General features: G+C 52.4%; 1 protein-coding gene across 1 annotated transcript; it reads left to right on the forward strand.

Annotated features, from left to right (window-relative positions):
* Positions 1-25,779, forward strand: SRP68 (signal recognition particle 68). The gene is made up of 16 exons (XM_080677669.1): positions 1-189; positions 1,610-1,676; positions 4,259-4,372; positions 6,725-6,920; positions 8,214-8,296; positions 8,580-8,689; positions 8,950-9,032; positions 10,230-10,370; positions 15,591-15,689; positions 18,196-18,260; positions 19,548-19,704; positions 21,021-21,115; positions 22,460-22,589; positions 24,027-24,102; positions 24,516-24,568; positions 24,983-25,779. The coding sequence occupies exons 1-16, from the start codon at positions 21-23 to the stop codon at positions 25,208-25,210; spliced, it is 1,866 nt and encodes a 621-aa protein (XP_080533795.1). The 5' UTR covers positions 1-20; the 3' UTR covers positions 25,211-25,779.
* The last annotated feature ends 1,496 nt before the right edge of the window (positions 25,780-27,275 follow it).

Consider the following 27,275-nt stretch of genomic DNA (forward strand, 5'->3'; position numbering starts at 1 on the left):
CTCTGCGGCACTGGGGCAAGATGGCTGCTGAGAAACAGGTACCTGGTGGCGGCGGCGGCGGCGGCGGCGGGGGCAGCGGCAGTAGCGGCGGTGGACGCGGTGCCGGAGGGGAAGAAAATAAGGAAAACGAGCGACCTTCGGCCGGATCGAAGGCAAACAAAGAGTTCGGGGATAGCCTGAGCTTGGAGAGTATCCTAGAGTAATCGGGCCCCACTTGGAATGACTACGTGTCGATCGGGCGGGCCGTCGGGGAACGGGCTGTAGGAATCACAGCTGGATGTTCTGGGTGCGAAGGCAAAGCTTGAGTGCTCTGAGGAAAAGCTCGTTGCCCGTTTTGAATGCGAGTCACCGCGGCTTTCTAGCATCGCTTGCGAAGCTTTGTTAACAGATCGGTAGGCATTTTCTGTCATGTTCCCATGCGCTGGAGGAGTCGATTTCCAGTTTACATCGCGTGTCATCACAATTGAGTGCGGATGACACTAGCTGGTGGCTTTTTGAAAGGAAGTAACAGATGGGGAACGTGTAGCTGAGTTTCTGAGATAACACATTTAGCTTGACTTCTTAATATAGTTAAGTTTTCAGGGGGTTGGAGTTTTTGAACTGGTGGTGTAATGCCAAATGGATGTTAGGACTCCTTGATTTTACTACGGACCTTAAAGCTCCTTGTCCCTATTTAGTTATTAAAATACTCCTTTTTAATTTTTAGTATTTAAAAATACACCCCTAGAGAAGCATTGAGGAAACTGGGAAAAGAAAACTAAAGTTGTAGATAAGGGTCATTGGACTTTCTAAAGTTGGTACATGATCTTAAGCTATTTTAAGATTCTTAAAAAGGAGAGTTTAGGCAGGGCTTGTTCTTTTATTTTTTTTAATATACTTTATTGATATTTTATAGAGAGGAAGGAAGAGGGATAGAGAGTTAGAAACATCTTGATCAGCTGCCTCCTGCACACCCCCTACTGGGGATGTGCCCGCAACCAAGGTACATGCCCTTGACCGGAATGGAACCCGGGACCTTTCAGTCCGCAGGCCGACGCTCTATCCACTGAGCCAAACCGGTTTCGGCAGGGCTTGTTCTTTTAAAATAAAAACTTCGGTGTCTTTATGCCAACGGTGGCCCGGTTTGGTTGGCATGTGCTAATCATAGGCTCCTGCAGCATCACAGCTGGTTAGGAAAGTTAGATTTGGCAGGTGCAGGAGCTGATGCAAATGGAGGAGGGATACGCGTCCTTTATAGCCCGAACCTGCCTGCATGAGTACATGACTGGGCCCAGGTGTCAATCAGTGGGAACCAGCCCACTGATTAACAGTCAGCATTTAGAATCCAGCAGCCTTCTTTAAGCTGTTGGGTTTCAGTAATCCTTAATGGCTAGTCATGGCCTCCTTTTTTCGTGTGAAAATAGAAATTGTGAAGGCAATCCGCTTTTCTATGCGCTTAGCCCTGTCCTAGGGGTAAGATAGCTATTGAAAATGGTTTCCCTAGTTAATGTGCTAATAAGTATTTCAGGAATGTCTAATACGCTGTGGCTTGATACAAATCGAGACTGATGGGGACATGTGATTGATTTGGGTTCTTGCCATTGTAAGCGTTCCTTAATCGTGGCTCTAGTTCTTCAGATCATTAAGGAATCCCAGCAGCAGCATGGCTTGCGGCATGGAGATTTTCAGAGGTACAGGTTAGTATCACGTGCAAATCCCTGTGGAATTTTCAGCTTAGCCTTTGTGAATATCCTACTTCGTGATATCAGAAAATCTAGCTCTGAACTTACATTGGATCCTCAAAAGATACTTAATTTTCTTTTTTTTTTTAAAAATATGTTTTTATTGATTTCAAAGAGGAAGGGAGAGAGAGATAAAAACATCAGTGATGAGAGAGAGTCACTGATTGGCTGCGTCCTGCACGCCCCCCATTGGGGACCGAGCCCGCAACCCGGGCATATGCCCCGACCTGGAATCGAACCGGTGACCCCCCGGTTCCTGGGTCGACGCTCAACTGCTGAGCTACACCCGGCTGGGCGATACTTAATTTTCAAATTTAAAGGTTTATAACGAATAAAAAGAGCCAACCTTTTTATCCATTTTGCCTCACAGTATTGCAGATACATTGGAGGCTTCTGCTGAAATTAATGAGCAGTTAATGGTAATCATTTTTTAAACTTAGTCATATTGTGTAGTGTTGGTTAAATGCAAAGCTTGACAGTATTTTAAACACAGAAGGGGGATTTCCGGCATTATGATTTATTGGTAAACTTTTATAACAGCCTGTAAGTTGAAAAACATTTCATATGAGTCTAAAAAATATAATAGATGCCTAACGTGTAATATAGTTCGGTACTTTGAAAGCAGAAATATCCAACTTTTTCTGAATTGTAGATATAGGCTTTGGCTACCTGACTTTTAAAAGTGCTCCTGAAACACTCTAATTTCAGCTTCTAAGGAATCAGCTTTAAGGTGAAGGTCAGCAGGCTGGGGCAGAGTGAGCAAGGTGGGGAGTGGCAGGACCAGAGGTCGGAGGGCCCTGGAGGCTAAACTCCTTCAGGTGTTCGTCTAGGTGTCGGGGGAAGCCACTGAAGAGTTAAACAGCAGGTTTTTATCACTTGATTTGTTTTTAAATATTAAGAAAATTTCCAAAAACAAATGTGGGGTTGATAGTATAATGAGCTCATCACACATTTATTACAGTGGTCAACTTTATGCTCTGTTCTAATTTGGTTTTTTTTCTAGTTATTAATTTTATTCAATATTGCATTTTAAAGAAGAATATGTTTTTATTTATTGTAGAGAGGGGAAGGGAGAGGGATAGAGAGAGAGAAACACCGATGAGAGAGAAACATCGATCGGCTGCCTCCTGCACACGCCCTACGGGGGATCGAGCCGCAACCCAGGCTTGTGCCCTGACTGGGAATCAAACTGGTGACCTCTTGGTTCCTAGGTCGATGTTCAACCACTGAGCCAGTATTGGCCAGGCCAATATTGCATTTTAATTGGCTTTGTGGTGGTAAGAATATACATAACGTAAAATTGACATCAGTGTGTACCTTCCAGTCATTTTTATGTCTTTAAATACATAAATACATTTGTACATGTGTGCCCACAAAATAATGTTTTTGGTTTTCTAGTTCTTTTCTATGCACTTTTTCATAAGCTTGCTCACATTGTATATACAAAGGTGTGTCCTGCTTTTTGGCTGAATATTATATTGTATGTATTTCTCCCTGCCTATAAAAATGTTCTGCACACATGATTCTTATGAGTTGCACTGTTAACCAGTGTTATTATAGGTACACAATAATTTATTTACCTTTTCCTTGGAGTTGGTTACGTATATGATAGCCAGTTTTTTAGGTTTAAAATTTTTGTTCCCATGAATCTGTTCAAACCTCATTGTATTTCTGATTATTTCTTGAGTATAGAATAGTATAGAAGTAGACTGTTGGTTCAGGGAGTATGAACGTTTTTAAGGATCGTGATAAATGTATCCAAATTGCCAGAAAATTCTTAGCAATTTATATTTCTCCCCATAAAGTATGTGTTCCATTTGATTTTTATGTAGAAGGATAAGTGATAATTAAAGCAAAAATTATGAATTGAGGGAAAAGATCTAGTTTATAGATTCAGCCAGACTGTTATTTTTCTTTTTAATAAGCTATACCCTGGTAGCTTTAGGGCTAAGATACTACAGTAGCATTTAAATATTACCCTGTATTGTAAATTATGCGCTTTATTATTTGATTAAGGGTTGGTAAAATTTTATATATATATTTTACACTAATTTAGTCAAAATACTTTAACTGAGCATCTGTATGGTAGGCACTGTGCTTAGAAATTGGAAAATAAAATCATCTTTGCACTAAAGGAGTTTATACTAGTGAGACAGGCATCCTGCTCATTCTTTCAAAACCCAGCATCAGTCCACTCCAGTGAAGTGTCAGCAAGAAGAGGATGATCACTCGTGTCCTGGACATTCAGTTGGCCATTTGCCTTGTTTTCTTGGTTGCCATTTTATCTGCATGATCCTCCCAACTAGAGGATGGGTTCATTGAGAACGGGTGCTGTGTCCTCTGTCTCGCTGTTTTCTGTGACGCCAGTCACACTGCCCGGCTTGTTTTACTTCGGTGAGTGTTTGCCGGACGATGTGTGGTGTCTGTAGGAACCGTAAGTAGAACATGTTAAACCTTTGACCTGACCTTACTATAGAATTTACTGTCGAATGTCCTGTTAGGTTGTCTGAGTGATTTTTGTTTGTGGTTTCTCACAGGGGCTACTGTTCCCGTAGACAAAGGCGTCTCCGGAAAACACTCAACTTCAAGATGGGGAACAGACACAAGTTCACAGGGAAAAAAGTGACCGAAGATCTTCTGACTGATAACAGGTACTGACGGCTCAGTGCTGGATGCTGAGTACTGTTTACAATGTGCCAGACATTTTGCCAAACTCTTTCATTGTCTCATGTGATTTTTTAAAAGTATATTTTTATTGATTTCAGAGAGGAAGGGAGAGAAAGATAGAAACATCAATGATGAGAGAGAACCATTGATCGGCTGCCTCCTGTATAGGACTGAGCCCACAACCTGGGCATGTGCCCTGACCGGAATCGAACCTGGGAACCTTCAGTCTGCAGGCCAACGCTCTTCCACTGAGCCAAACCAGCTGGGGCTCGTGCTTTTTTAGCAGCTCTGTGGAGTGGGCGTGTTTACTATTGCTGTGTTACAATAAGGTTCAAGAACTTGTTCAGAAACTGTGGTGGAATGGCAATGTTAAAGTCAGGGATTGAAATCTACCCAGTGTTGGGAAAGGTTTCTGGAATGCAGATTTCAGTGTCTCGAAGTGCTTGCTTCAGTCAGTAGATCTTAGACCAGCCTTGGGCAAACTATGGCCCGCGGGCCGGATCCGGCTGTTCTATCCGGTTCTCTTGCTCTCCCCTCCGCTCCTTTACTTTGAATTTGTATTAGTTCACACAAACACTCCATCCATGCTTTTGTTCCGGCCCTCCGGTCCAGTTTAAGAACCCATGGTGGCCCTCGAGTCAAAAAGTTTGCCCACCCCTGCCCTAGATGGAATCTGGCCGCATGCAGGCTGCTCCAGATGAGTCCTGTGTCTCAGTGCTGCATGCACCTGCTTCATGTTTCTGAAGAAGAAGCTGCCAGGCACAGGCACTGAAGGCCGCTAGGTCAGTTCCTCGAACGGCAGCCTGTGGGCCAAATTGGTCCTCCTGCCACCTGTCCTTAAAATAAAGCTTCATTGGAACACAGCCACACCATTTGCTTTGTACTGTTTCCAGCTGCTTTGAGCTACCATAACAGTAATTGTGGCAGAGACCATATGGTCTGCAGCCGTGGTCAGCAAACTGCGGCTCGCGAGCCACATGCGGCTCTTTGGCCCCTTGAGTGTGGCTCTTCCACAAAATACCACGGCCTGGGCGAGTCTGTTTTGAAGAAGTGGCGTTAGAAGAAGTTTAAGTTTAAAAAATTTCAAAAGAAATGTCAGTCATTGTCCTGTTGGTATTGGGCTCTGTGGACGAATGAGTTTGCCGACCGCTGGGCTACAGAGTCTGAGCTATCGGGCCCTTGACAGAAGAAGTTTGCCGTGAGTGGGATGATGCCGGTCCACTGAGTCACACCCACCGGCTCCATGTAGCGCCTCCTCATGCTCTGGTTTCTGACTGGGTTGGGATAGGAGAGGTGTGGGTTCAAAGGTGAGGCCAGCCGAAACCGGTTTGGCTCAGTGGATAGAGCGTCAGCCTGCGGACTGAAAGGGCCCGGGTTCGATTCCGGTCAAGGGCACGTAACTTGGTTGCGGGCACATCCCCAGTAGGAGGTGTGTAGGAGGCAGCTGATCGATGTTTCTCTCTCATCGATGTTTCTAACTCTCTATCCCTCTTCCTTCTTCTCTGTAAAAAATCAATAAAATATATTTAAAAAAAAAAAAAAGGTGAGGCCAGACTGTGTGCTTAGGTGGGCAAACTTTTTGACTCGAGGGCCACCATGGGTTCTTAAACTGGACCGGAGGGCCGGAACAAAAGCATGGATGGAGTGTTTGTGTGAACTCATATAAATTCAAAGTAAAGGAGCGGAGGGGAGAGCAAGAGAACCCTCCGCTCTTTCGGCTCCGCGGGCCGGATAGAACAGCCGAATGGGCCGGATCCGGCCCGCGGGCCGTAGTTTGCCCACGGCTGGCGTAGACAGTCTCTATTTGCTAAAATTTGGGAGGGGTCAGTCTAGGTTTGCCATTGAGGTGGGAGCAGGCTTTTCAGTGAGATGTATCTGGTGTTGGTTGGAAACCTGAGGTGGCCCTGGCTGGTTTGCCTCAGTGGATAGAGCGTCGGCCTGCGGACAGAAGGGTCCCTCTCGGGTTGGATTCTGGTCAAGGGCACATGCCCGGGTTCCGGGCTCGATCCTCAGTAGGGGGCGTGCAGGAGGCAGCCCATCAGTGATTCTCATCAGTGATGTTTTTATCTCTCCCTCTCTCTTCCACCCTGAAATCAATAAAAATATATTTGGAAAAAGAAAAAAACAAACCAACCTGAGGAGGAGCCTGAGTCAGGGGAGCCTCAGTCCAAGATGCTGATTTTGAGGTCATGGTTGCCGCTGTGAGAAGAGTAGTCAGGAGAGAGCCAGGGAGCGTGGAAGACGTTGCGAGGCCGCAGGTTGTGCCTCGGAGAATGCCTGAGTCTCCTGCTCCTGGCCTTTCCCGTTCAGCTCGCTCGCTTCTGTCTCTGGTTTAGGTATTTGCTGCTCGTTCTGATGGATGCTGAAAGAGCCTGGAGCTATGCCATGCAGCTCAAACAGGAAGCCAACACTGAACCCCGAAAACGGTTCCACTTGTTGTCTCGCCTACGCAAAGCTGTGAAACACGCAGAGGAATTGGAGCGCTTGTGTGAGAGCAATCGCGTGGATGCCAAGACCAAGTTAGAGGCTCAGGTTAGAGTCTTAATGTCAGCCTTGCTTTATGGTGCAGATGGGAGACCGACTCCAAAAAATACAGGTACACAGAGCAGAGCTCCTTAGGGTATACACTGAGACAGGAGAGGGAAAAACTGTTTGGTTTCTCAGGGTGAAGTGGGTATCTCTTTTTTTAATCCTCACCTGAGGATATGTTTACTGATTTTAGAGAGAGAGGAAGCGGGGGGGGGGGGGGGGGGGGAGGGGGGGAGAAACATGTGAAAGCGATGGGTTGCTTCCCATGTGCATCCTGACCGGGGGTCAAACCACAGCCTGCGCATGCGCCCTGACGGGGAACCAGACCTGCAGCCTTGGGCACGGGAGGACGCTCCAGCCATCCGAGCCCCCAGCCGGGCGGCATCTCTCGTTTCGGAGCTCTTGGTTTTTAGTAATTAGCTCTGACTTTTAGAGGAAGCTCATGTTTCTTTTGATATGTAGATGGAGACTTTTATATTTGGAAGAGTTCACAAAATAATAATTTTTAAAATGCATTTTTTAATTTTATTATTTTTTAAAATATATTTTATTGATTTTTTACAGAGAGGAAGGGAGAGGGATAGAGAGTTAGAAACATCGATCAGCTGCCTCCTGCACACCTCCTACTGGGGATGTGCCCACAATCAAGGTACATGCCCTTGACCGGAATCGAACCTGGGACCTTCAGTCCGCAGGCCGACGCTCTATCCACTGAGCCAAACCGGTTAGGGCTTAAATGCATTTAAAAATTTTTTTTATTTTTAGTATATTTTATTTTATTGATTTTTTACAGAGAGGAAGGGAGAGGCATAGAGAGTTAGAAACATTGATGAGAGAGAAACATCGATCAGCTGCCTCCTGCACACCTCCTACTGGGAATGTGCCCGCAACCAAGGTACATGCCCTTGACTGGAATCGAACCTGGGACCTTACAGTCCACAGGCTGACGCTCTATCCACTGAGCCAAACCGGTTAGGGCTTAAATGCATTTTTAAAAAAGAGATGGATATTGCAAGTTTATATTCACCTTTTGATACTTATGTTATAGCCCAGAAGCTGGTTTTAAGTAAAATGAAGACAACGAATTTCCTTTATTTTGAAGTTCTCTCCGGGGAAGTAAATGAATCATAACAAATGACCTGTGTATCACATTTGATTAGTGAGAAGTTGTTCTCCTTTAAAGTCAATCTGCACATCCATATTCTGGACACCCAAGGTGGAAGGACATAGAGGAGGCGGAACTGTCACACTGGTCTCGGGCGCTGAAGCAGTCTCTCTTTCCCTGCCGCCCTCCAGGCTTACACGGCGTACCTCGCGGGAATGCTGCGGTTTGAGCATCAGGAGTGGAAAGCTGCCATTGAGGCTTTCAACAAGTGCAAGTAAGTCCCCGCTCCAGGGCTCCGGCCAGTTTCCCTCTAGGTCGTCCTGTGCCTTCAAGCTGCAGATCAGGTGATGGTGGTTTCTGTGCCAGTCAGTGCAGTTTCTTGTTTTTCTTCCCTTTAGAAATGTTACTTACTCTCTGTCATCCTCAGAACATGCCAGCTCTGGCAGCTGGTAGAAGGTCCTTAAAGTGCCGTGTTTTGTTTTTAGCCAGCATGGTCCTTGTGAGCTCATTTTCTTAAAATCAGGCTGCTGTGAAACCCGGGGCTGCTTCCCTCGCAGGACTATCTACGAGAAGCTTGCCGGTGCTTTCACAGAAGAGCAGGCCGTGCTGTACAACCAGCGCGTGGAGGAGATCTCGCCCAACATCCGCTACTGTGCATATAACATCGGTGAGAGGCCGCGGCGAGCCCTGGTGGGCGTGGGGGTCCATCTCCGAAAAGGTAGGACTGTCAGAGTCAGTTCTCAGAATCGCACAAGGCAGTGCCTTGCTTGGCTTCCACCCTGCCGTCTTCTGTGCCCCACGAGCTGCGGGCAAGGACTGGAGTCACTGCACGCGCTTGCCCAGGGAGCCGTCCTTCCCCTGGGAGTTGAACCTCGTGGTTTTGGAGAGAACAGACCAGTCCCTTGACCGTTTTCCTCTCGTTCTCAGGGGACCAGTCAGCCATCAATGAACTCATGCAGATGAGACTGAGGTCTGGGGGCACCGAGGGTCTCCTGGCTGAGAAATTGGAGGTAATCTAATATGTACATTTTTGTGTGAAAAGTCTTTGGTTTTAAAAAGTCCAGAAAAAAGAAGTAATCCATAATCCCATCACCCAATATAATTGCTATTAATATGTGCATATTTATATTTATATATTTTTTAGCAAAAAACTTTTCACTTAGTGTTTTTAAGTATTCAAGTTCTTTGCCATGTCACACTTATTTTCTAAGCAATATAGGCTCATAGGCAAAGTAGGAAATAACAAAAATGGGGGAATAGGATCACGTGCGTGGCCACACATAGACCTCTGTATGTGTAGGGGAAAAGGCATGTATTTTAAAGATGGGATCTCAGTGTGAGTTCAGTAACATTCTTTTATTTATTTATTTATTTGTTTGTTTGTTTGTTTTATTTTTTAAAATATATTTTATTGATTTCTTACAGAGAGGAAGGGAGAGGATAGATAGTTAGAAACATCAATGAGAGAGAAACATCGATCAGCTGCCTCCTGCACACCTCCCACTGGGATGTGCCTGCAACCCAGGTACATGCCCTTGACCGGAATCGAACCCAGGACCTTTCAGTCCGCAGGCCGACGCTCTATCCACTGAGCCAAACCAGTCAGGGCTCAGTAACATTCTTTTAAAATATGTCACATGTGGTTTCCCCTCAGTAAATACATCTCCACATCATCATCTTTTGATGGTACTCCCTTAGGTCTGGTTTAGTTGACCACTTCACTGTTACTGAGTGCTAAACAGTATTACCATGAATATCTGTGTCCCCAGTTTTTGTACATATTCTTAACTCTTTCCTTCGGATAAATTTCTAAAAGTGTAATTAAGTATTTTGGAAGCTTTTGATACAATATTTTAAGTTTCTACCAATTTACATTTCTGCTTGGGGTGTATAACAGATATGTTTTTCTACACCCTTATCAGCACTCAGTCTTTTCATTATTTATTTATTTATTTATTTATTTATTTATTTATTTATTTATTTATTTTTGTGATGGTCTTTTTAACCTTCTGTGGTGTCTTTTTAAAATTTGAGTTTTTGTGAGCCAAGACATTATCCCCAGGAGGAATTCAAATACAAATTTGTGTGTACTCTACAGGGTATAATATGTTGGCTATAGAAAAAGACACATACTCACTTCTGTTTATTTCACCGTGGTCACTCATATCCATCAGTTAAAGCTTTAACTTTCCGATACTGCTTTCTAGGCATTGATCACTCAGACTCGAGCCAAGCAGGCAGCCACCATGAGCGAGGTGGAATGGAGAGGGAGGACGGTCCCCGTCAAGATCGACAAAGTGAGGATCTTTTTACTGGGATTGGCTGACAACGAGGCGGCCATTGCTCAGGTAAGGAGGCAGTACCATCCTCTCTTGTATGTTTCTGAAGAGGTGTGTGTGTGTGTGTGTGTGTTTAAAATCACAAAACAAAAACTATCTTAATGCTGTTGGGTATTTGATAACGGTCTCAAGATGCTCTCTCGAATGAAGTTACTTTAAAGGCTGAGTTTATAGAGGAGATACTGTGTGTAAAGGGCAAAGAAACGGATGGCGACAGCGTCAGCGTCCACCTGGGAGCAGGGGAGCGGCTGGCTCAGGTAAGGGGTGGCTTTGGGCCAGCAGGTGGAGCAGCAGCTTCACTGTCTGTTTCCCTCTCTCTGACCTCTCACCTGGCCTCCTCGCCCTAAAGGGCCAGCCTCCTGTCCCCGGCTTTCTAAGGAGGGCCTCGCTAAACCAGAGTATCTTGTTTTTGTGCGGTCCATGTAATACTCAGGCAGAGCTGCTTGCTGACATAATTGTGGCCTGTTTGTGGGTGTAAACAACCAAGTGAGTTTCAGAAGATGAGATCGGGGGCTCTTGGTTTGTACAAGCGATTAGGCACTTTTCAGACCTCCTCCTCCACGTGCATCGAAGAGCATCTTAAAAGAGAAGAGCCAGGCCGCTCCGCACGCCCGCCACCTCCCCAAGGGCCCGGTGCTTCTTTCCGCAGACTCCGCAGCAGCTGGGACCCTGAGTCACTCGCGTGTCGGGCGCTTGGCTAGTTGTTCCGATGGGTTCCAGTCTTTTCAGTGACGTGTTCCAAAGGAGCCACTTTGGTTTGAGGATGGCTTTCAGGGGTGGAATTCCTTCGTGCCTCTGTGTTAGGTGTGGCCTCTCCAGTTTTCCTTTATTTGCTCAAAGGACAGAAGACTGGAACAACGCTAGGAGTTTATTTTGTCCCCTTAAACCAGCCGTGGGCAAACTACGGCCCGCGGGCCGGATCCGGCTGTTCTATCCGGTTCTCTTGCTCTCCCCTCCGCTCCTTTACTTTGAATTTATATTAGTTCACACAAACACTCCATCCATGCTTTTGTTCCGGCCCTCCGGTCCAGTTTAAGAGCCCATTGTGGCCCTCGAGTCAAAAAGTTTGCCCACCCCTGCCTTAAACTAAGAGACTGAGAAACACTTGGAGAGCCTTTCATTGCACGGGAGTGGCAGTATCTCTGCTGGACTGGGGCTCTGGTAGCAGCAGCCGTTGAGGTCATGTGATCGGGTCATGATTTTGTTTTAAAGGGACACAGGCTGGGAGAAAGAGCTGCCGTCGGTGACAGCCAGCAGGAGTTCTGGCTGGAATGGGTGGGGAGGCCCACGGGGCAGATTCAGTGGGGGCTCCCAGGACTGGGCACAGACATGTACCCGATAAAGGACAAGAATAGCTGACGTTAAGCTTTAAAAATATTCAGCTTAAAGTTTAGAAAATATGAATGATGTTTTCAAGAGATTGGTCTGTCTCATGTGCCGTTCACTTCCATTGATATTTCACTCTAATGAAAAGGAAACCAGCGTATTTCCTTTCAGTCTCAGTATTCATGGGGTATATTTTTTACGTGTTGGAATTACACTGAGATCTGATTTTGTATCCTGTGTTTATTAACATTTTGTGAAGATTTTTCATGTTCTTGTCAATCATTTCATGAAATTTAAAAAAATACCTGGTGGTCACCTGGACAGAGACCCCACAAGCGGAGCCGAGGCGGGTGACCGTCCTCCTTCATGTCCCGGGAACCTGCTGAACGCTCCTGCCTCTGGGTCTTTCCAGCCCTGCAGGGTGGGCAGCGCTCCCGTTACGGATGGGAACGGCCTTGGAGAGCCTGTGTGACTTCCCAGGCGTGTGCGGTAGAGGGGAGCTTGGCATTTAAACCCAGGCCCTGGGCTCCCTCCTGTTCCTTGGCCTGTTCCACACGTCCTGTAGACTCACCAGGCGGGCTGGGGCAGGACTGGTGCTTTGGCTTTGGCGCACAGCGAGATGTCATTTCACTGACGTACACAGCGGCGTCCTGGGCTGGGAAGGCTTGGCTAGGCCCAGCCTGGAGTGGGACAAGCTCCTTAGCAAAGGGATGGTCTCCATGCAGTCAGGCAGTGGGGGAGGCAGGTCTCCCACGTGGAGAATTTACCTTTCTCTCGTTCTTTACACATAATAAGAGAATAAAAACCTGTAGTTGGGGGCGTCTTCTGCCTTATTTGTATAATAATTCAGCTTCGGCTAAATTAGACCAAGTGAGGACATTTACACCTTAGAGATGAGGGCTCTTCCTTCATCCCAGTGTCTCCTGACCTACCTACCCGACTGGTGTTGGCCACGCACAGGAGCTGGGATGCGAGGATGCAGTGGTCCCCGCTCACTGCTTGCCTGGCAAGGCTTCCGTGGCTTCGGTACTGACACAGCGTTTACTGAAAAGCGTGGAAGGAAGAAATAATTCAGGGAGACGAAACACGGGACTGAAAAGGCTGGAGCTGAGAGTGAATCCGCTGCCAAAATCCAGCTGCAAAATCCTGAGTCTCAGCCAAGCTTACATCTTCGTGTCTTTAACGTTGTCTCGCTTCATCACCTCCTATTTCGTTCCAGTCCCATGTGGTCGCCGCGGACTTGTCCCTAGGGTTGATTGTGAGGCAGCTCTTTGGGAGGGAGGTGGGTTTAACACAGCTGCAGCTTGGATGATTCTCAGCTGTGGTTAATATTTTAATGTTTGAGTGGAAAGGAGACCATTTATTCCTCTCTTTTAAAGAAATCTGTTCTACGGTGAGGTTTGTATCCCCTCGACCAGATACCCATCGTTTTTTCTCGACTTCAGTGGGCTGGGTGAGGTGTGTTCCGTCCCTTGGTTCTCCTGTGGGTGTGGCGGGGAATGTGGTCAGACTTGCCTCGTTTGTCTCTTAGTCACACCACCACCTTCCAGCAATTTTTGTAGGCAAGTGAAAACGTCTGTTTTTATAGCGGGGGCGGGGGTGGTGTCACTAGTTCAGGACATACAGCAGCCGGGTTTGCTCTGGACCAGGGAGCCACTGAGCCGGGAGAGGTGACCTCAAGCCCCAGCCCGGGACGTTTGAAGCTGATCTGGAATGTGTGCACTAGGGCCAGTGACTGACACTCCCGGGCCTGAGGTTGCTCTGGGTCGGCGGACACCTGGGGAAAGTGCAGGCCCACCTCGTTCCTAGGCAGGGAGTTGCCGCGTGTTCGGAGCACCTGTTGGTTCAGCGCAGACTTTGGAGGTCTGTGTGTGGGTTCTGAGGAACCCCGCTCTCCCTGTAGAGGTCTGTCTTGTCCTTTGTCCTTTCAGATGATCTCAGCCTCCAGGGTGGGCTCATGGAATGAAAGTGTGAACAGTGAAACGTGCTGAACGCTTCCTTTTGGGGACCCCGGAGAGGAGTGGTCTCTGAGTCACTGTGCACGGCTGACGGGCGTCCTCCCTTCAGATCGGCCTTCCCCCCTTCCCAACAGTCCCGGGGGGCTTCGCTTTGCTCAGCACCTGATGCCGAGGTGCCCTCATCCGAAGGGAGTGGAGGTGACCCATGGCAGTAAAGGGGTTCAGCAGTATTTTCATTTTCTTACTTGGCCCTCGCTGCAGGACGGAGACGATCCTGTGTAGCTGGTAAAACGAAGTTTACCCTTTTCTGACTTACACACCCATTGTCCCAGCCGCGAACCCTGCCGTCTCTGAAAGGGTGTTGGTGGCGTAATTGCCGGATTGCACGGTATCGGCTAGAGCGGGAGCTCACCTGCTGCTGGGGAGGCGGCTCCGCTCTGAGTGGGTGCTGCCAAGTCTGTTCACAGATCTGACTCCTCTGAGACTGTGGTATGGCTGCCCGACCCGCAGGAGTCCTCCTTAGAAATGGGCCAGCGAGTGTGAGTGACAGTTACAAGGTGCTGTCACCGGAGGCGCCGACCTGTGCTTTGTATGAAGTGTGTTTCTCCAGAGCCCACTGGGCAGCGCAGCAGCCGCTGGAACACGTGGCTGAGTTTAAGTGGATGAAACTTCAAGTGCTCTGAGGTCACAGGTGGCTACCACCTGCTGTAGGGACGGCGCCACGGGACGGCTGCTCTGGGTGTCAGTGAGTGGCTGGTGGCCGTGCTTGCTTTATAGCTTTATAGAAGGACTGTCCCCGATTTGTTCCTAAGTTAGGGAACAACAGGGGCGTCAGGTGACTTACAAATAGAAAGTGCGTGTGATTTATATTGGGTAATTCACAAGGCAGTTTGTTTCCACACTGAAGACCAGGGAGAACATGAGCGCCCGTAAGAGAAGAAGAGGGTTCCTTTAACCCTGCCACCCATCTCTCTCAGGAGTGGGCGGTGCTGGGTTTCCTTGGGGCTTTCTTAGAGGCCAGTTGGCTGTCAGTGTCTGTGGCAATCAAACACAATGATGGAATGCTGATGTTTTGGTGCCACAGTGGGTCTGCCAGTAACACAAGTCCCCTCCTTTCTGCCTTTCTTTCGCCCGTTCCCACCTGCTCAGTCGGATTCTTTAGACCAGTAATGTGGTGTGGCCGGTATTCATTCAGTTAATGAGTCACCTTTCCCTTTCCCAGCGGTGAGCAGTGGGGTGACGCGCTGTGCTTGTGCAAAGACTGTCATGGAGTGCAGTCTTGTCAACTCTACCTGCCCAGAAAGGCTCTCAGCGAGCCATGTGGCTGTCTGAGGGCGGCATCTGAGTGCTGAGGGAACCTGAGTGATGGGAAGAGAAATGGATGCCTGATGGGTGTCGATCAGTACAGTTACTCACTTGCTCGGACCTCAACGCAATCCAGTGTCAGCACGTCTGTGGGGTTACATTCAGGGGGATAACTCTGCTGGCATCCAGTGGGGTTCAAGGCCGTTGGTTCTGGAAGGAAAAAGGGAAGGAAACCTCTGGTGCTTCAGGGAGAAGTAGCGCCCAGGTCTGGTCCGCAGGCCCCTCCAGGGATGCCGGGCAGGCCCTGAGCAGAGGCGGAGCGGTGGAGGGAAGTGGCAGAGGCTCTGTGATGGGAACAGTGTGAAGCATCTGTTGCCTGACGGACAGTTTCAGGTGGTTGGACAGGTGCTTTTCAGCATGCTCACCTGGCGGATACGGAATTCCCTTTCCACCTGCAGAGTGACTGTGGCTCCCCGAACAGTCTTACGTGGTGCAGAGTAGTGACGCCTGAAACGCTCTCTGGTCGGGGCACTGTTTATTGGGTGTGTGATGGGGGGAATCAAAGCTGTGATGCCCCCTCCCATCAGAACCCTGTGCCTTACTCAGAGGAGAGTCGGCACCTCATTCTGCCTTTGTTCAGGCGGAGAGTGAAGAAACCAAGGAGCGTCTGTTTGAATCCATGCTCAGCGAGTGTCGGGACGCCATCCAGGCCGTTCGGGAAGAGCTGAAGCCGGACCAGGTAGGACCATCAGCTGAGGGCGGGCTCTTGCTCTGGGCTGGGGTCCTCCTCCTCCTCCTCCTCCTCGGGGGCCCATTCCTAGGTGGGGTCCCGGGGGACAGTGCATTGAGTCTCAGCCACTGTTGTTTTGGGGGGTGCTCGGCTAACAAGCAACAAAAGCCTCTGGGCTCCGTCAGGTTGAGGCGTCTCTCTCTCCTGCTTCTCCTACTGGTTCCTCTATGACCTGCTAGGCCAGGGGTCCTCACACTTTTTAAACAGGGGGCCAGTTCACTGTCCCTCAGACCGTTGGAGGGCTGGACTATAGTTTAAAAAAAAACTATGAACAAATTCCTATGTGCACTGCAGGCCCGGGACGAGTCGGCTGCTAAGCAGGACAGGCAGCGACACCCGGCGGGCCGGATCAATGTCCTCGGTGGGCCGCCTGTGGCCCGCGGGCCGTAGTTTGAGGATCCCTGTCAGCTAGGCCTTTGGTCTCAAACTCATCTCAGCTAGACCTCTCTAGCTCCCTTCTTTAATAAACCGCTGTGGTTCACTCGGCATCTGGGGAACCTCACAGCCACTGTGCCTCTTTCTTCCCTGTCACCAAACACCTGCTTCCTCTCCCTTGTGATTCTCTGGCCGCTCGTCCATCGCTCCTGTTTCTGGTTGGTGCCAGTGACTCCTCTCGGTCTGGAGCAGTGGTCTCCAGATGTTCATGCTAGTGGGTCCCTAAGTCACATGGAGCATTTACCTCTGATATGTTTATTTGTAAGTTACAGACCTTATTGGTCAGCTGATCGGTAATACATAAAATGCATTTAAAAAAGCTTCTTAAATTAAAAAGAGATCTAGTTTTCTCCTTAGACCCACGCTCTTGAGGTTGTGCGCACCACACTTGAGAGACCGTGGCCTGGCAGGCACAGTGCCACCCCCTGCGCTGGTGTGGAGCCTTCCCCGCCGGCGCTTCCAGCCTGGTTCCAGCCCTGAGCTGTGCTGCTTCCCTCGGAGCCCTGTGCCTCCCGCCGTCTGCTCACCGTCGTCTTCACAGGCCTCTCCCACCTGGTGCACGCCTTCCCCTCTGCTCCTTCCCCTCCTCCACCCGCTCTTCCTTCCGCTCCCTTCTCACACTCCACACCACGCCTGCTTACAGGGTCAGGTCACAGCGCACCCCCTCTGAGAAGCCTGCTACCCCATCCTCGCCCACAGACCTCTCCCTCTTCTACCTGTCTAAATGTTGGGTAGTTTATCAGGAATTGCCATTTAACGTCTTGTGTATCGTTCCATATTTACCTTTTTGTTTTCTCTTCCTCAAGATTGTAAGCATCGTAAAAGCAGCAATATATTTCCTTCAGCATATGCCTCAGTCCATTGGGTATAAAATGTTCAGTAAATATTGGTTAGGCTGTGGCCACCTGTCTCCCTTCCCCATTAAGCTGCTTTTGCACGTGACCTTCCCTTCATCCACTTAGCAGGTCCATACAGAGCCCCAGCCTCCATCGTTCACCTGGAATTCACGGCGGTCGAGGGACGCCTCCCAGCTAGGAACACGGTGATAGCGGGGGCCTCGGGGCCCCGTTGCTGCTGCAGCATTACCACGCGCAGTGGCTTTCAGCAGCACATTGATTAGCTTAACCGGCTGGAGCTGGACGTCTGCATGGGCTCCGTTTGGAAGCCCGGGGGGACCTAGGGGAGGAGGCATTCTAGTTTTCCGGAGAACGCATTTCCTGGCTTCCAGAAGCCACCGCATTGCTCGGCTCATGGTGCCTTCCTCCCCTTCAGAGCTCCGCTCTGACCTCTGCCTCCGTCTCACTATATCACCAGCTCTCTGCCTCCCGCTTATAAGGAGCCTGGATTGCATTGGCCCCGGATATTCTAGGCCAGCGGTTTGCCGCTCTGTGGACTAATGAGTTTGCCGACCACTGTCATATACTACCCTTTACCTCTGCACACAATATGCCACAATTACCTAATCCTCACAGCTTCCAACTACACGGTAACATTTAGTCCAGTCCAGTGATCGGCAAACTCATTAGTCAACAGAGCGGCAAACAGTGGTTTGCCGACCACTGTTCTAGGCTAATCAAAAGGCCCTTAACTTCACCGCCTCTTCAGGCCTCTCGCCATGTGAGAGAACAGCTTCACAGGTTCCAGAGTTGGGATGTGGACATCTCTGGGGTTATCATTCAGCAACCACAAAAGGCAGGCGCTGACAGCACAAGGGGTCCAACTTGGGTCAAGGCCCAGACCCCGACTGGAGCCGTGGATGTGGTCTGTCTGCCCTACGTTAGGGCCGTGGGTCTGGCTCGGAGCTGCGGACAGGAAGTCTAGCTGGCGTTGCTCTGAATTCTCTCATGTCACTCACGTCCAGTTTCCAGGTGCCAGTGGCCACTGAGTGACCCGTCGTCTAGAACATGGCCAGTAGATCTGATGTTCGAGGATCTTCCAGGGCCTTTGGGACCACACATGGGAGGAGGGGCCAGAGCCCGGGGAAGGTCAGCTGTGTGATCTGCCTTTTCACTTCCTGCAGAAACAGAGAGAGTTCAGCCTGGACGGGGAGTCGGGGAAGGTCTCTAACCTTCAGTACCTGCACAGGTGAGGCGTGATGCGTGCTTGCAAGTGCGGTGAGCACATCATTGGAACGAGAGTGTGTGTGACCCGTGTGTCTTTCCCTCCTCACCCAGGGAGTGAGGGGACTTCCCTCCCCTCCGACTCCTGTACGGCTCTCACTTCTGCTCTCAAGTCATTTCTGAGGACTGTTTGTGTTCTCGGGGTGTTGTTTTTAAAAGTCAGGGTCTCATTCTAATTTTGTGGTCAGGAAGTCTTCCTCTGTCTCTCGGGGGTTATCACTCATCGTGTGTTTAGGTTTCCTGCTCCCTGCAAGGCCTGGTTCTTCTCCATTGCTCGTTTCCCTCTTGGTTGTGACCGCTTCTGTCTGGTTCGAGTGAATGTCTGATTCGCCCTCCTGTGAGGCGTGTGCGTGTCTGGCGGCAGCTCTGCATGCTGCGCGGGGCTCGTCAGCTTGGGGCTTCGCTGTAGGCGTCGGCTCTGCCCTCCACCATGGAGCCCGGCTCCAGTCTGGCAGGTTTTGTCTTGGGCAGGTCGGATCCCCAGAACATCCCTGGCTGCTCTTGCTCTGGAAGCTGATTAGGCGAAGAAGGCTAGGAGGCCAGTCGGCACTCGGACTGACAGTCCTTGGGTCCCTGGTTCATTGCGGAGTCCCTGACGCGGCCATGCCTGTCCCCCGGCCCAGGCCTCTGGTGTCCTCTCCCAGGAGGCCTCCCGTCTTCTGCCAGAGGAGGATGGGCACCTCGAGGCCTGAACACTTCTCAACAGATTTCTAAGTGGTTACCTGTAACCCCCAGATATGAAAGAGCCTCACCGGGTGGTTCAGTTAAAGGGAGCAGGCCCCAGGCACAGCCTCCGGGACATGCCACCTGCACAGCCATCCAGAGCGACGCCCTCACTCTCTGAGGGAAGCCGTCATGGGAACATGCCTCCCTGTGGTGCACATGTCACACTCGTGGCCGGCGGGCTGCACGCCTCGTTTGACATGCTTGCTGCAGTGTGAGTGTGGGCGGGAACAGGCTTGCTCTCCGTGGGCTTCGTGAGGACTGCCTCTGGGATAGGCAGTGCGCTCCCTAAAAGAAGAAATGAGACTGTAATTCCGACTAAATAATTCTGTCGAGTGGTCTCGGGCTGGGCCCCTGCATGTTGGCCACTGAGCAGCAGCCAGCATTGAGGGCTTAGGCCAGGCTGAATGGCTCTGCCGTGTGACAGGCCCTCACCCCCACGCTTCCCCTAGGTCAGCCCCGACCTGAGGTTCTTCTCAGAACGTCAGCGTCCTGAGCGTAACCTGAGCTGCCATGTGCTACATTCCAGCTACCTGACTTACATCAAGCTGTCGACGGCCATCAAGCGCAACGAGAACATGGCTAAAGGTCTGCAGAGGGCCCTGCTGCAGCCGCAGCCGGAGGATGACAGCAAGCGCTCGGCCCGGCCCCAGGACCTGATCCGGCTCTACGACATCATTCTGCAGGTGACCTGGAGGATGGGAGCCCGGGCCTGGCCTTGGCATAGGCGGGACACCAATGACTTCGCTTTACATAGTGAAAGGGTGGTGACAACCAGCAGCTGTTAGGGTCTTGGTAAAAGACAGAGAGGGGTCTTGTCCTTGTACCACTTCAGTGACTGTGACCCCAGCATTTATTTATTTATTTATTTAATTTATTACTTTTTAAAAAATATATTTTATTGATTTTTTACAGAGAGGAAGGGAGAGGGAGAGAGAGTCAGAAACATCGATGAGAGAGAAACATCAATCAGCTGCCTCCTGCACACCCCCTCCTGGGGATGTGCCCGCAACCAAGGTACATGCCCTTGACCGGAATCAAACCTGGGACCCTTCAGTCTGCAGGCTGACGCTCTATCCACTGAACCAAACTGGTCAGGGCTATTTTATTACTATTTTTTAAAATTGATTTTTTTTTAAAAATATATTTTATTGATTTTTCACAGAGAGGAAGGGAGAGGGATAGAGAGTTAGAAACATCGATGAGAGAGAGAGACATCGATCAGCTGCCTCCTGCACACCCCCCACTGGGGATGTGCCCACAACCAAGGTACATGCCCTTGACTGGAATCGAACCCAGGACCCCTCAGTCCCCAGGCCGATGCTCTAGCCACTGAGCCAAACCGGTTAGGGCATATTTTTTAAAATTGATTTTTGAGAGAGGAAGGGGGTATATATAGAGAGAAACATCAATGTGAGAGAAAAACATCTATCAGCTGCCTCCCGCCTGTGCCCCAGCCGGGAATTGAACCCGCCACCTTTTGGTGTCCGGGACAAACGCTCCAACCAGCGAGCCACCGGCCAGGGCCGTGACCCTGATACTCAGACGTGTTGATGTGCAGAGACCAGGGAGCCCACGGGTTCACTGAGCACTTCGCCTGCGTGTGATCCTCGCCCACGTGCGGTGGCGCGCCCTGAGACCAAGGCCACCCTGCCTCAGCCTGGGAGCTTGCCAGGGAGCAAAATTGTGAGACATTCACACACACAGGCGTCCGTGTAGACGCCAGACGAGCGGGCTGCTCTGGAAGGAAGGCGCTGAGCGGAGCCGTCCCTCTGGCCGAGCTGCTCCGAGAAGGCGCTCGGGGTCAGTCTGCACTGAGTCGGGAAGGGCAGGTCGGCCTTCGGGGTCGGAGACGAGGGAGGTGACACAGGTGTGGCTGCCGCCAGGTCACTGGACTCAGACCTTGCCCTTGATTGAAGCCCAGGCTTTCATGTTACCTTCGTCGGTCTATTCTTGGTCCACAGCCGCCTCTTCATGAGCTTTCTTTGTGCGTCTCGTGCAGAATCTGGTGGAGCTGCTCCAGCTCCCTGGCCTAGAGGACGACAGAGCCTTCCAGAAGGAGATAGGCCTCCGGACCCTGGTGTACAAGGCCTACCGGTAAGGACGGGCCCTCCGCCCGGGAGATTGGGCGCTGGCTGCGGGTAACCTGCCCTGATCGGAGGCCAGCAGCCAGCATGTTCGAGCGAAGTCTCAGGTGTGGCTGGCAGTTCCCAGGGTTTGTTTGCTCTTGGGTGGGTCGGGGCAGCCGGAGAGCCGCACGTGAACCCTCCTCTCCCTCCTCTCCCTCCTCTCCCTCCTCTCCCTCCTCTCCCTCCTCCCCCTCCTCCCCCTCCTCCCCCTCCTCCCCCTCCTCCCCCTCCTCCCCTCCTCCCTCCTCCCCTCCCTCCTCCCCTCCTCTCCCTTCCTCCCCTCTCCCCCTCCTCCCCCTCCTCCCCTCCTCCCCCTCCTCCCCTTCCTCCCCCTCCTCCCCCTCCTCCCCTTCCTCCCCTCCTCCTCCCCCTCCTCTCCCTCCTCTCCCTCCTCTCCCTCCTCCCCCTCCTCTCTCTCCCTCCTCCCCCTCCTCTCCCTCCTCTCCCTCCTCCCCCTCCTCTCCCTCCTCTCCCTCCTCTCCCTCCTCTCCCTCCTCTCCCTTCTCTCCCTCCTCTCCCTCTCCTCTTCCTCCTCCCGTGGACAAGGGACGGTGCCTGAAAAGGGTCAGCTGGCAGAGCGAGGCAGAGCCTGAGCTGAAGCTGAGGGAAGGCGGGCTTCTCGCTTTCCTAAACGACTCGTGTTATTTGAACTTGGATGCGGGCTGTGTAGCAAGAGGGATCTGGACAAAATGGCCACCTGGAGCCCTTTTTCTGGCCCTCACACCCCCTCACTCCGACTCCCCAGGGTTACCCTCCTGGTCCCCGGGACCCTTCGTCCTGTGGGGCCGGCAGCCTCAGGCTGTGCTCCGGGAGTCTGGTTGCCGTTAGGAAGGGGGTTTGGGTTTGGTTTCTGAGACACGAGCAGAGAAGAGTGATGGGGCCCGAAGTGAGCCGTGCTGGCTGGGATTTACGTTGGGCCTTCCCTGGCCCCCCCGATTGCGGGGAGGGTGCAGGTTAGCCCCGCAGACCTGGACAGAGAACGCGGGGTCTCCCAGGCATCGGTCCTGAGGCTAAGAAACCTGTTTCCAGATTTAACATATAGCCCTGCCGGGCAGCTCAGTGGTTAGAGCCTCGTCCTGCTAGGCCACAGTTGTGGGTTTGATCTGTCAGGGCACATACAAGAATCAACCACCCGTAAATGTAGAAATAAATGCAACAGCAAATCAATGTTTCTATCTCTTCCTCCCCCTCCCCCTCCCCCTCCCCCTCCCCTCCCCCTCCCCTAAAAAATTTAAGTTTAGCCTAAATTCAAGGAGAGCCTTGCCCTTAGGAAGCTGCGCTCCAGCCGCCTGTGCCCTTCCCTCCCCACCAGGTGTTTTTTCATCGCTCAGTCCTACGTGCTGGTGAAGAAGTGGAGCGAAGCCCTTGTCCTGTATGACCGAGTCCTGAAATACGCAGATGAAGTGAGTTCCACGGCTGGGGCCTTCAGGAGCAGCCTGAAGGTGAGTCTCTAGGGGCTTCCTGTCCTTGGGGTGGGCCTGCCTGGCCAGCCATGGGAGCTGCGGGCCGGGCTCTGGGCCTGAGGAGGACCAGGTTCAAAGAAGGGAAGCCATTCCTCTGGGTGAAATAAACCGCAGACTCAGCTGCACGTTGAAATCGCCTGGAAAGGTCTTTAAAAAAAACGGATGTCTGGATTCACATCCCTCTCCGGTCCCCACACACTACAGGATCTGTCTGGATTTACGGCCTTTGGGGAAAAGCGTGGATGTCTGGGTTGCACCCCCGGAGATCCTGATTCTAACGGGTGGGGTCTGGGATGAGCCTCGGGTTTTTAAAGTGACTTTCACATGCAGCCAGGTTGAGGATAGGTGCCAAAGCCTTTCCCCACAGTGTGCCGGGGCCGGCGGCGGCAGCGCCTGGGCGTGTGCTGGAAATGCAGGCCCCGGCCTCGGCGTGGAAGTCTGCTGGGTGCACGTGAAAGGGAGCGCACTGGTCTAACGTGCTGGGTGGTGTGGTTTCCTTTACTGATGTGAAGAGAGCTGGCTGTTTAAGCTCGTGACTGGTGATGCAGCGGTTCCTGAAGCACAGCTGGCCCAAGGAATCGTGTGTGTTTTATGAGCAGAGACTGTTTAGAACAGTGCGCGGAGGTTTATAATAAAAGCGCTGGTATTAACAGAGCCTGGCTGTTTGCTCAGAACAGCACTCGGCATGGGGCTGCGCCATGAACCTGGTTTCTGCCTTCAGAGAGCGTGTGCGTTGGTCACCGCCCCGAGACCTGCATGTGGGAGCCCGTCTGTGAATGCAGAGTCGGGTGGGGGTCCTGGAGCAAGACAGGCAGCTGGGAAGGCGTAGCCGGTGCGGGCGGAGGAGGGGTGACAGTGTGGCAGCAGCGTCACCGTGCGGTGTCGTCCAGATGTGAGGCAGACAGTACGATGGCTTCTCCCAGGAGAGAAGAAACGTCTTACAAACGCCCATCCTACCTGGTGTGCCCATGGGTGTGGGGGTGTCTGGGAATAGCGGCTCGAGGGATTCAGCGGGATCCCCGTGTGGGGTCACTGTGAGTACTGCCAAGTGAGAGGCCGAGGCAAGAGAAGGGCCTTGTGCTCAAGCCAGACGGCCTGGGTAGGTCCCAGCTTCGCAGCCCTGGGGGTGGCTGCCACGTGATTTGGCCCCTCGGTGCTTCGGTCTTACCTATAAAACGGCACGTGCATTTGGTGTATAATAAACTTATTAATACTGTCGTTAGCCTCATTATTCCCAGGCACCGTTACTTACCCATGGCTCAGCTGTCCCTGTTAGAACCGGCCAGTGTTGCTCAGTAGGAGAAGCGTTGAAAAGTCTGAAATCCCCTGGGAAGACCAGTGGCGTCGCCTCGCCCGGGCGTTTGGTGCTCCTCCGGCCGCCCGGCTCATGGGTACGCGGTTTCTGATTTGTTGCAGGACCTGCCCGACGTGCAAGAGCTCATCACGCAGGTGCGGTCGGAGAAGTGCTCCCTGCAGGCGGCGGCCATCCTGGGTGAGCCTCCTCCCCCACAGCCCCTCCCTGGGGCTCCTCGCCCGCCCCCACTGCCCTTTGAAGATTGAACGGGGTTGTCTTGGTGAACCTGTAAGATTCTCACTTTCCCCACCATCGCCTCTGTGCATGGAGGCATCCAGCTCTGGGAGGGATCGGGGGGGAGCTGCCGCGCTGTCCCTCTGCCTCGTCGTGTCTCCGTGCCGTGTGCGGCTCCTGGGCCGGCGGCGCGGTCTGGGCTTTACTGTCCGCTCTGCGTGGCTCCTCCGCAGAGTCGGGGCCCCGGAGGGAGAGGGCTCCCTCGCCCACAGGTTGGCCCCCTCTGCTCTTGGGGTGAGAGCCCCACGTGTGATAGGTGTCGTTGGTGACCGAGTTTGCCAAGTCCCCGTCCTTACTGAATCCCTGTGACCTTCCAGATGCAAGTGACTCCCAGCAGACGGAGACTGCCTCCCAAGTCAAGGACAATACGGTGAGCCTGGGCGGGGCGCTCGAGGAGTGAAAAGGCGGGTTCCTGACTCACTGGGAAGGTGTGCTCCTGGGTGGAGGGGACCCCTAATCCTAAGGACATACCCTGCTCCCTCCCTTTTACTCAGCAACCTAAAGCTGCCTGTGCAAGGTCAGGTGTCATCTCGATGGTCCCCACTCAGCTTAGGGACCGGTGCCGAGAAGCACCCCCGCTGGGAGTCCCCACTTGGGCGTGTGGCGGGCCCATTGTACCCCAATCCCAGCCTGCCCCTCTCTGACCTCAGCTATTAAATGGGGCACAGGAGACTAGTGGGGACCGAGTGAGGTTCACCTATAGGCCCTGAACTGGGCGCCCCACACAGTGAGTCCCCCCCAGTCTGTGGCTCACCCCGATCCCTCCCTTGGACCTGCCTTCCAGCCTCTGGTTGAACGGTTTGAGACATTCTGCCTGGACCCTTCCCTCGTCACCAAGCAAGCCAACCTCGTGCACTTCCCGCCCGGCTTCCAGCCCATCCCGTGCAAGCCTCTGTTCTTCGACCTGGCCCTCAACCACGTGGCCTTCCCGCCCCTGGAGGACAAGCTGGAGCAGAAGACCAAGAGCGGCCTCACTGGCTACATCAAGGGCATCTTTGGGTTCAGGAGCTAACCGGGCCCCGTGGGGGGGGGATCCGAGCAGTCTGTCTTGTGAGAAGCCCAGCAAGTTCCATGGTGTAGATGCAGGTCCGCATTGGCCCGGGTGGGAGTGGCGCCCCCCGCCCTGCACCCCTGTGTCTCGTGTGTCTGTGCGCTTCCATCCTTAACCACGTGCGGGAGGGGCCCCTGTGGGCTTCGGGTGCGTGCGCGCGGGCTCCCTCTGTCCGGCTCCTGGGGCGCCACTGCCGCCTGGTCCCGTGGGCACGGGGTTGATTTCCTTCGGTCGGTAATGTGTTCGGGGAGGAGTTCACACCAGGCAGGAAGGGGTTCGGGTGTCTTGTCCCGCCCTTCAGTGCCGGGGCTTAGAAACGAGCTCCTCCTCGCTGTGAGCATCCAGATCCCTTGAAAAGCTTTTCTGTGACGGACGCATGGGCAACGTCTCCCCGAAATTACAGTGGGCCTCACCCCCTCACCTCCAAGTGGAAGCTAAGTTTCAGAACAAGCAAAGAGCTCTATTTTTAGAAGAAATGTGTTACACTCAGAATGACGAAAGCAAATCTTATATTAAAAGGCAAAGCTGTCGGAGACTGTGCCGTTCTTTCACGTGCGCTCGCCCGGTCCAGGCCCCAGCTCCCCGGGGCCCTGCTGCCTGCCGCTGTTGTGTCAGGTGGACCCTGCCTCCGGGCGGCCGGGGGTCCGATGTGAGGTGGAGTGTCAGAGGCAGCTTCTGCAGTCCCCAGGCTGTCATTTTTAGCTGCCACTGTGTTTTAACCAGTTTCTCTCCAGCCCCGTTACGTTGTCCTCAGTCATTCTTACTGTTCCTATTAGAGCATCACTAATAAGTACAAAGCAGTGTGCGAAAGCGAGGAATAAGTGATTGAAGCCTGAGATGGACCTGAACCTCTGAATCCCTGTGGAAGGGGACACCCCATAGGACACGGGGAATGGGGGCCGAGTGTGGTTCGGACTTGGCGCCGACGAGAGCAGCTTGAAGAGGCGGTTGATCGCTTCAGGATCTGAGAGCATTCTTGCAAGATGGACTCCCACCTTGGGTGCGATGGGCCTCGCCTCCCCAGGGAATTGCAGAAGCCAGATTGTGGTGGGAAGATGCCAGACTGCTCCTCAGAACTGCATACCCTCGAGGTGCTCACACGTGACCCCTCCTCCCCCAGGATCTGCTTTGGGTCAAAGAGAACCTTTTTTTTTTTTTGTCATTGAAAGTTTCATGGTCTCTGCCACACAATTTAGGGGTATCCTCCCTCCTAAAATACAAACAATGATCGTAGGTTGTGGTCTTGGTTTTTGGTCCTGAAACTCGGGGCTTATGGAGCTGAGGGAAGGTGGGGGCTTTCATCCCTCCTCGCCCTCCTCCAGCTCCCCAGTGGGCTGTGGTCCAGGGTCCCCATCCCCCTCGCCGCCTTGAACTGACTGGTCACAGCCAGGCTGTGCTCCACGGCCGGGAGCCCTCTCTGTGCAGTGCCCGTGGCACTGGGGGTGGGCGGGGCTGGAGAAGCCTCCTCGTCCTCACCTCCGGCAGAGGTGTCCCTGTGTCTTGCTCAGGGCCTTCCTGGGCCTCCACTGCAGAGTGCCGGCACCCGTCATCCTGTCGCAGTCTCCTGAGCGTGTTCTGTCCCGTGGCCACACTAGGGAGTCCCTCCCTCCTGGCCTCCCTGCCGGCTGCTCTGACCAGCACGGCTGTGGTCAGCCAGCGATGCTGGGACAAGACCTGTTTGGTGTTACAAGGACGCATTTGCATAAGAGGGCAGCTGGCAGGGCCTGGGGCTCCGGTGAGCTCGCACGTCCTTCGCGTAGGCTCCCTGGATGCTAGACAGACTGAGGGGGGGACAGGGTGCCAGAAGCAGGGCCCATCCCGTCCGCAGGCCCAGGAGGCGGCTTCCTCCCCATGGGGACAGGCTCAGTCAGCCCCCGGGCCCACGGGTTCCGGGCCCACGGGTTCCGGGCCCACGGGTTCCGGAGCGAAAGCAGCGCCCATGGTCCGCCTTCCCAGGGAGCAGGCGACGCAGCGAGGTCCAGGTGTGCGGAGTGGGTGTGGATGCCGCTTCGTTTCCAGGGCGACT

The sequence above is a fragment of the Plecotus auritus genome (assembly GCF_963455305.1).
Source record: "Plecotus auritus genome assembly, chromosome: 7".
NCBI classification, from domain to species: domain Eukaryota; kingdom Metazoa; phylum Chordata; class Mammalia; order Chiroptera; family Vespertilionidae; genus Plecotus; species Plecotus auritus.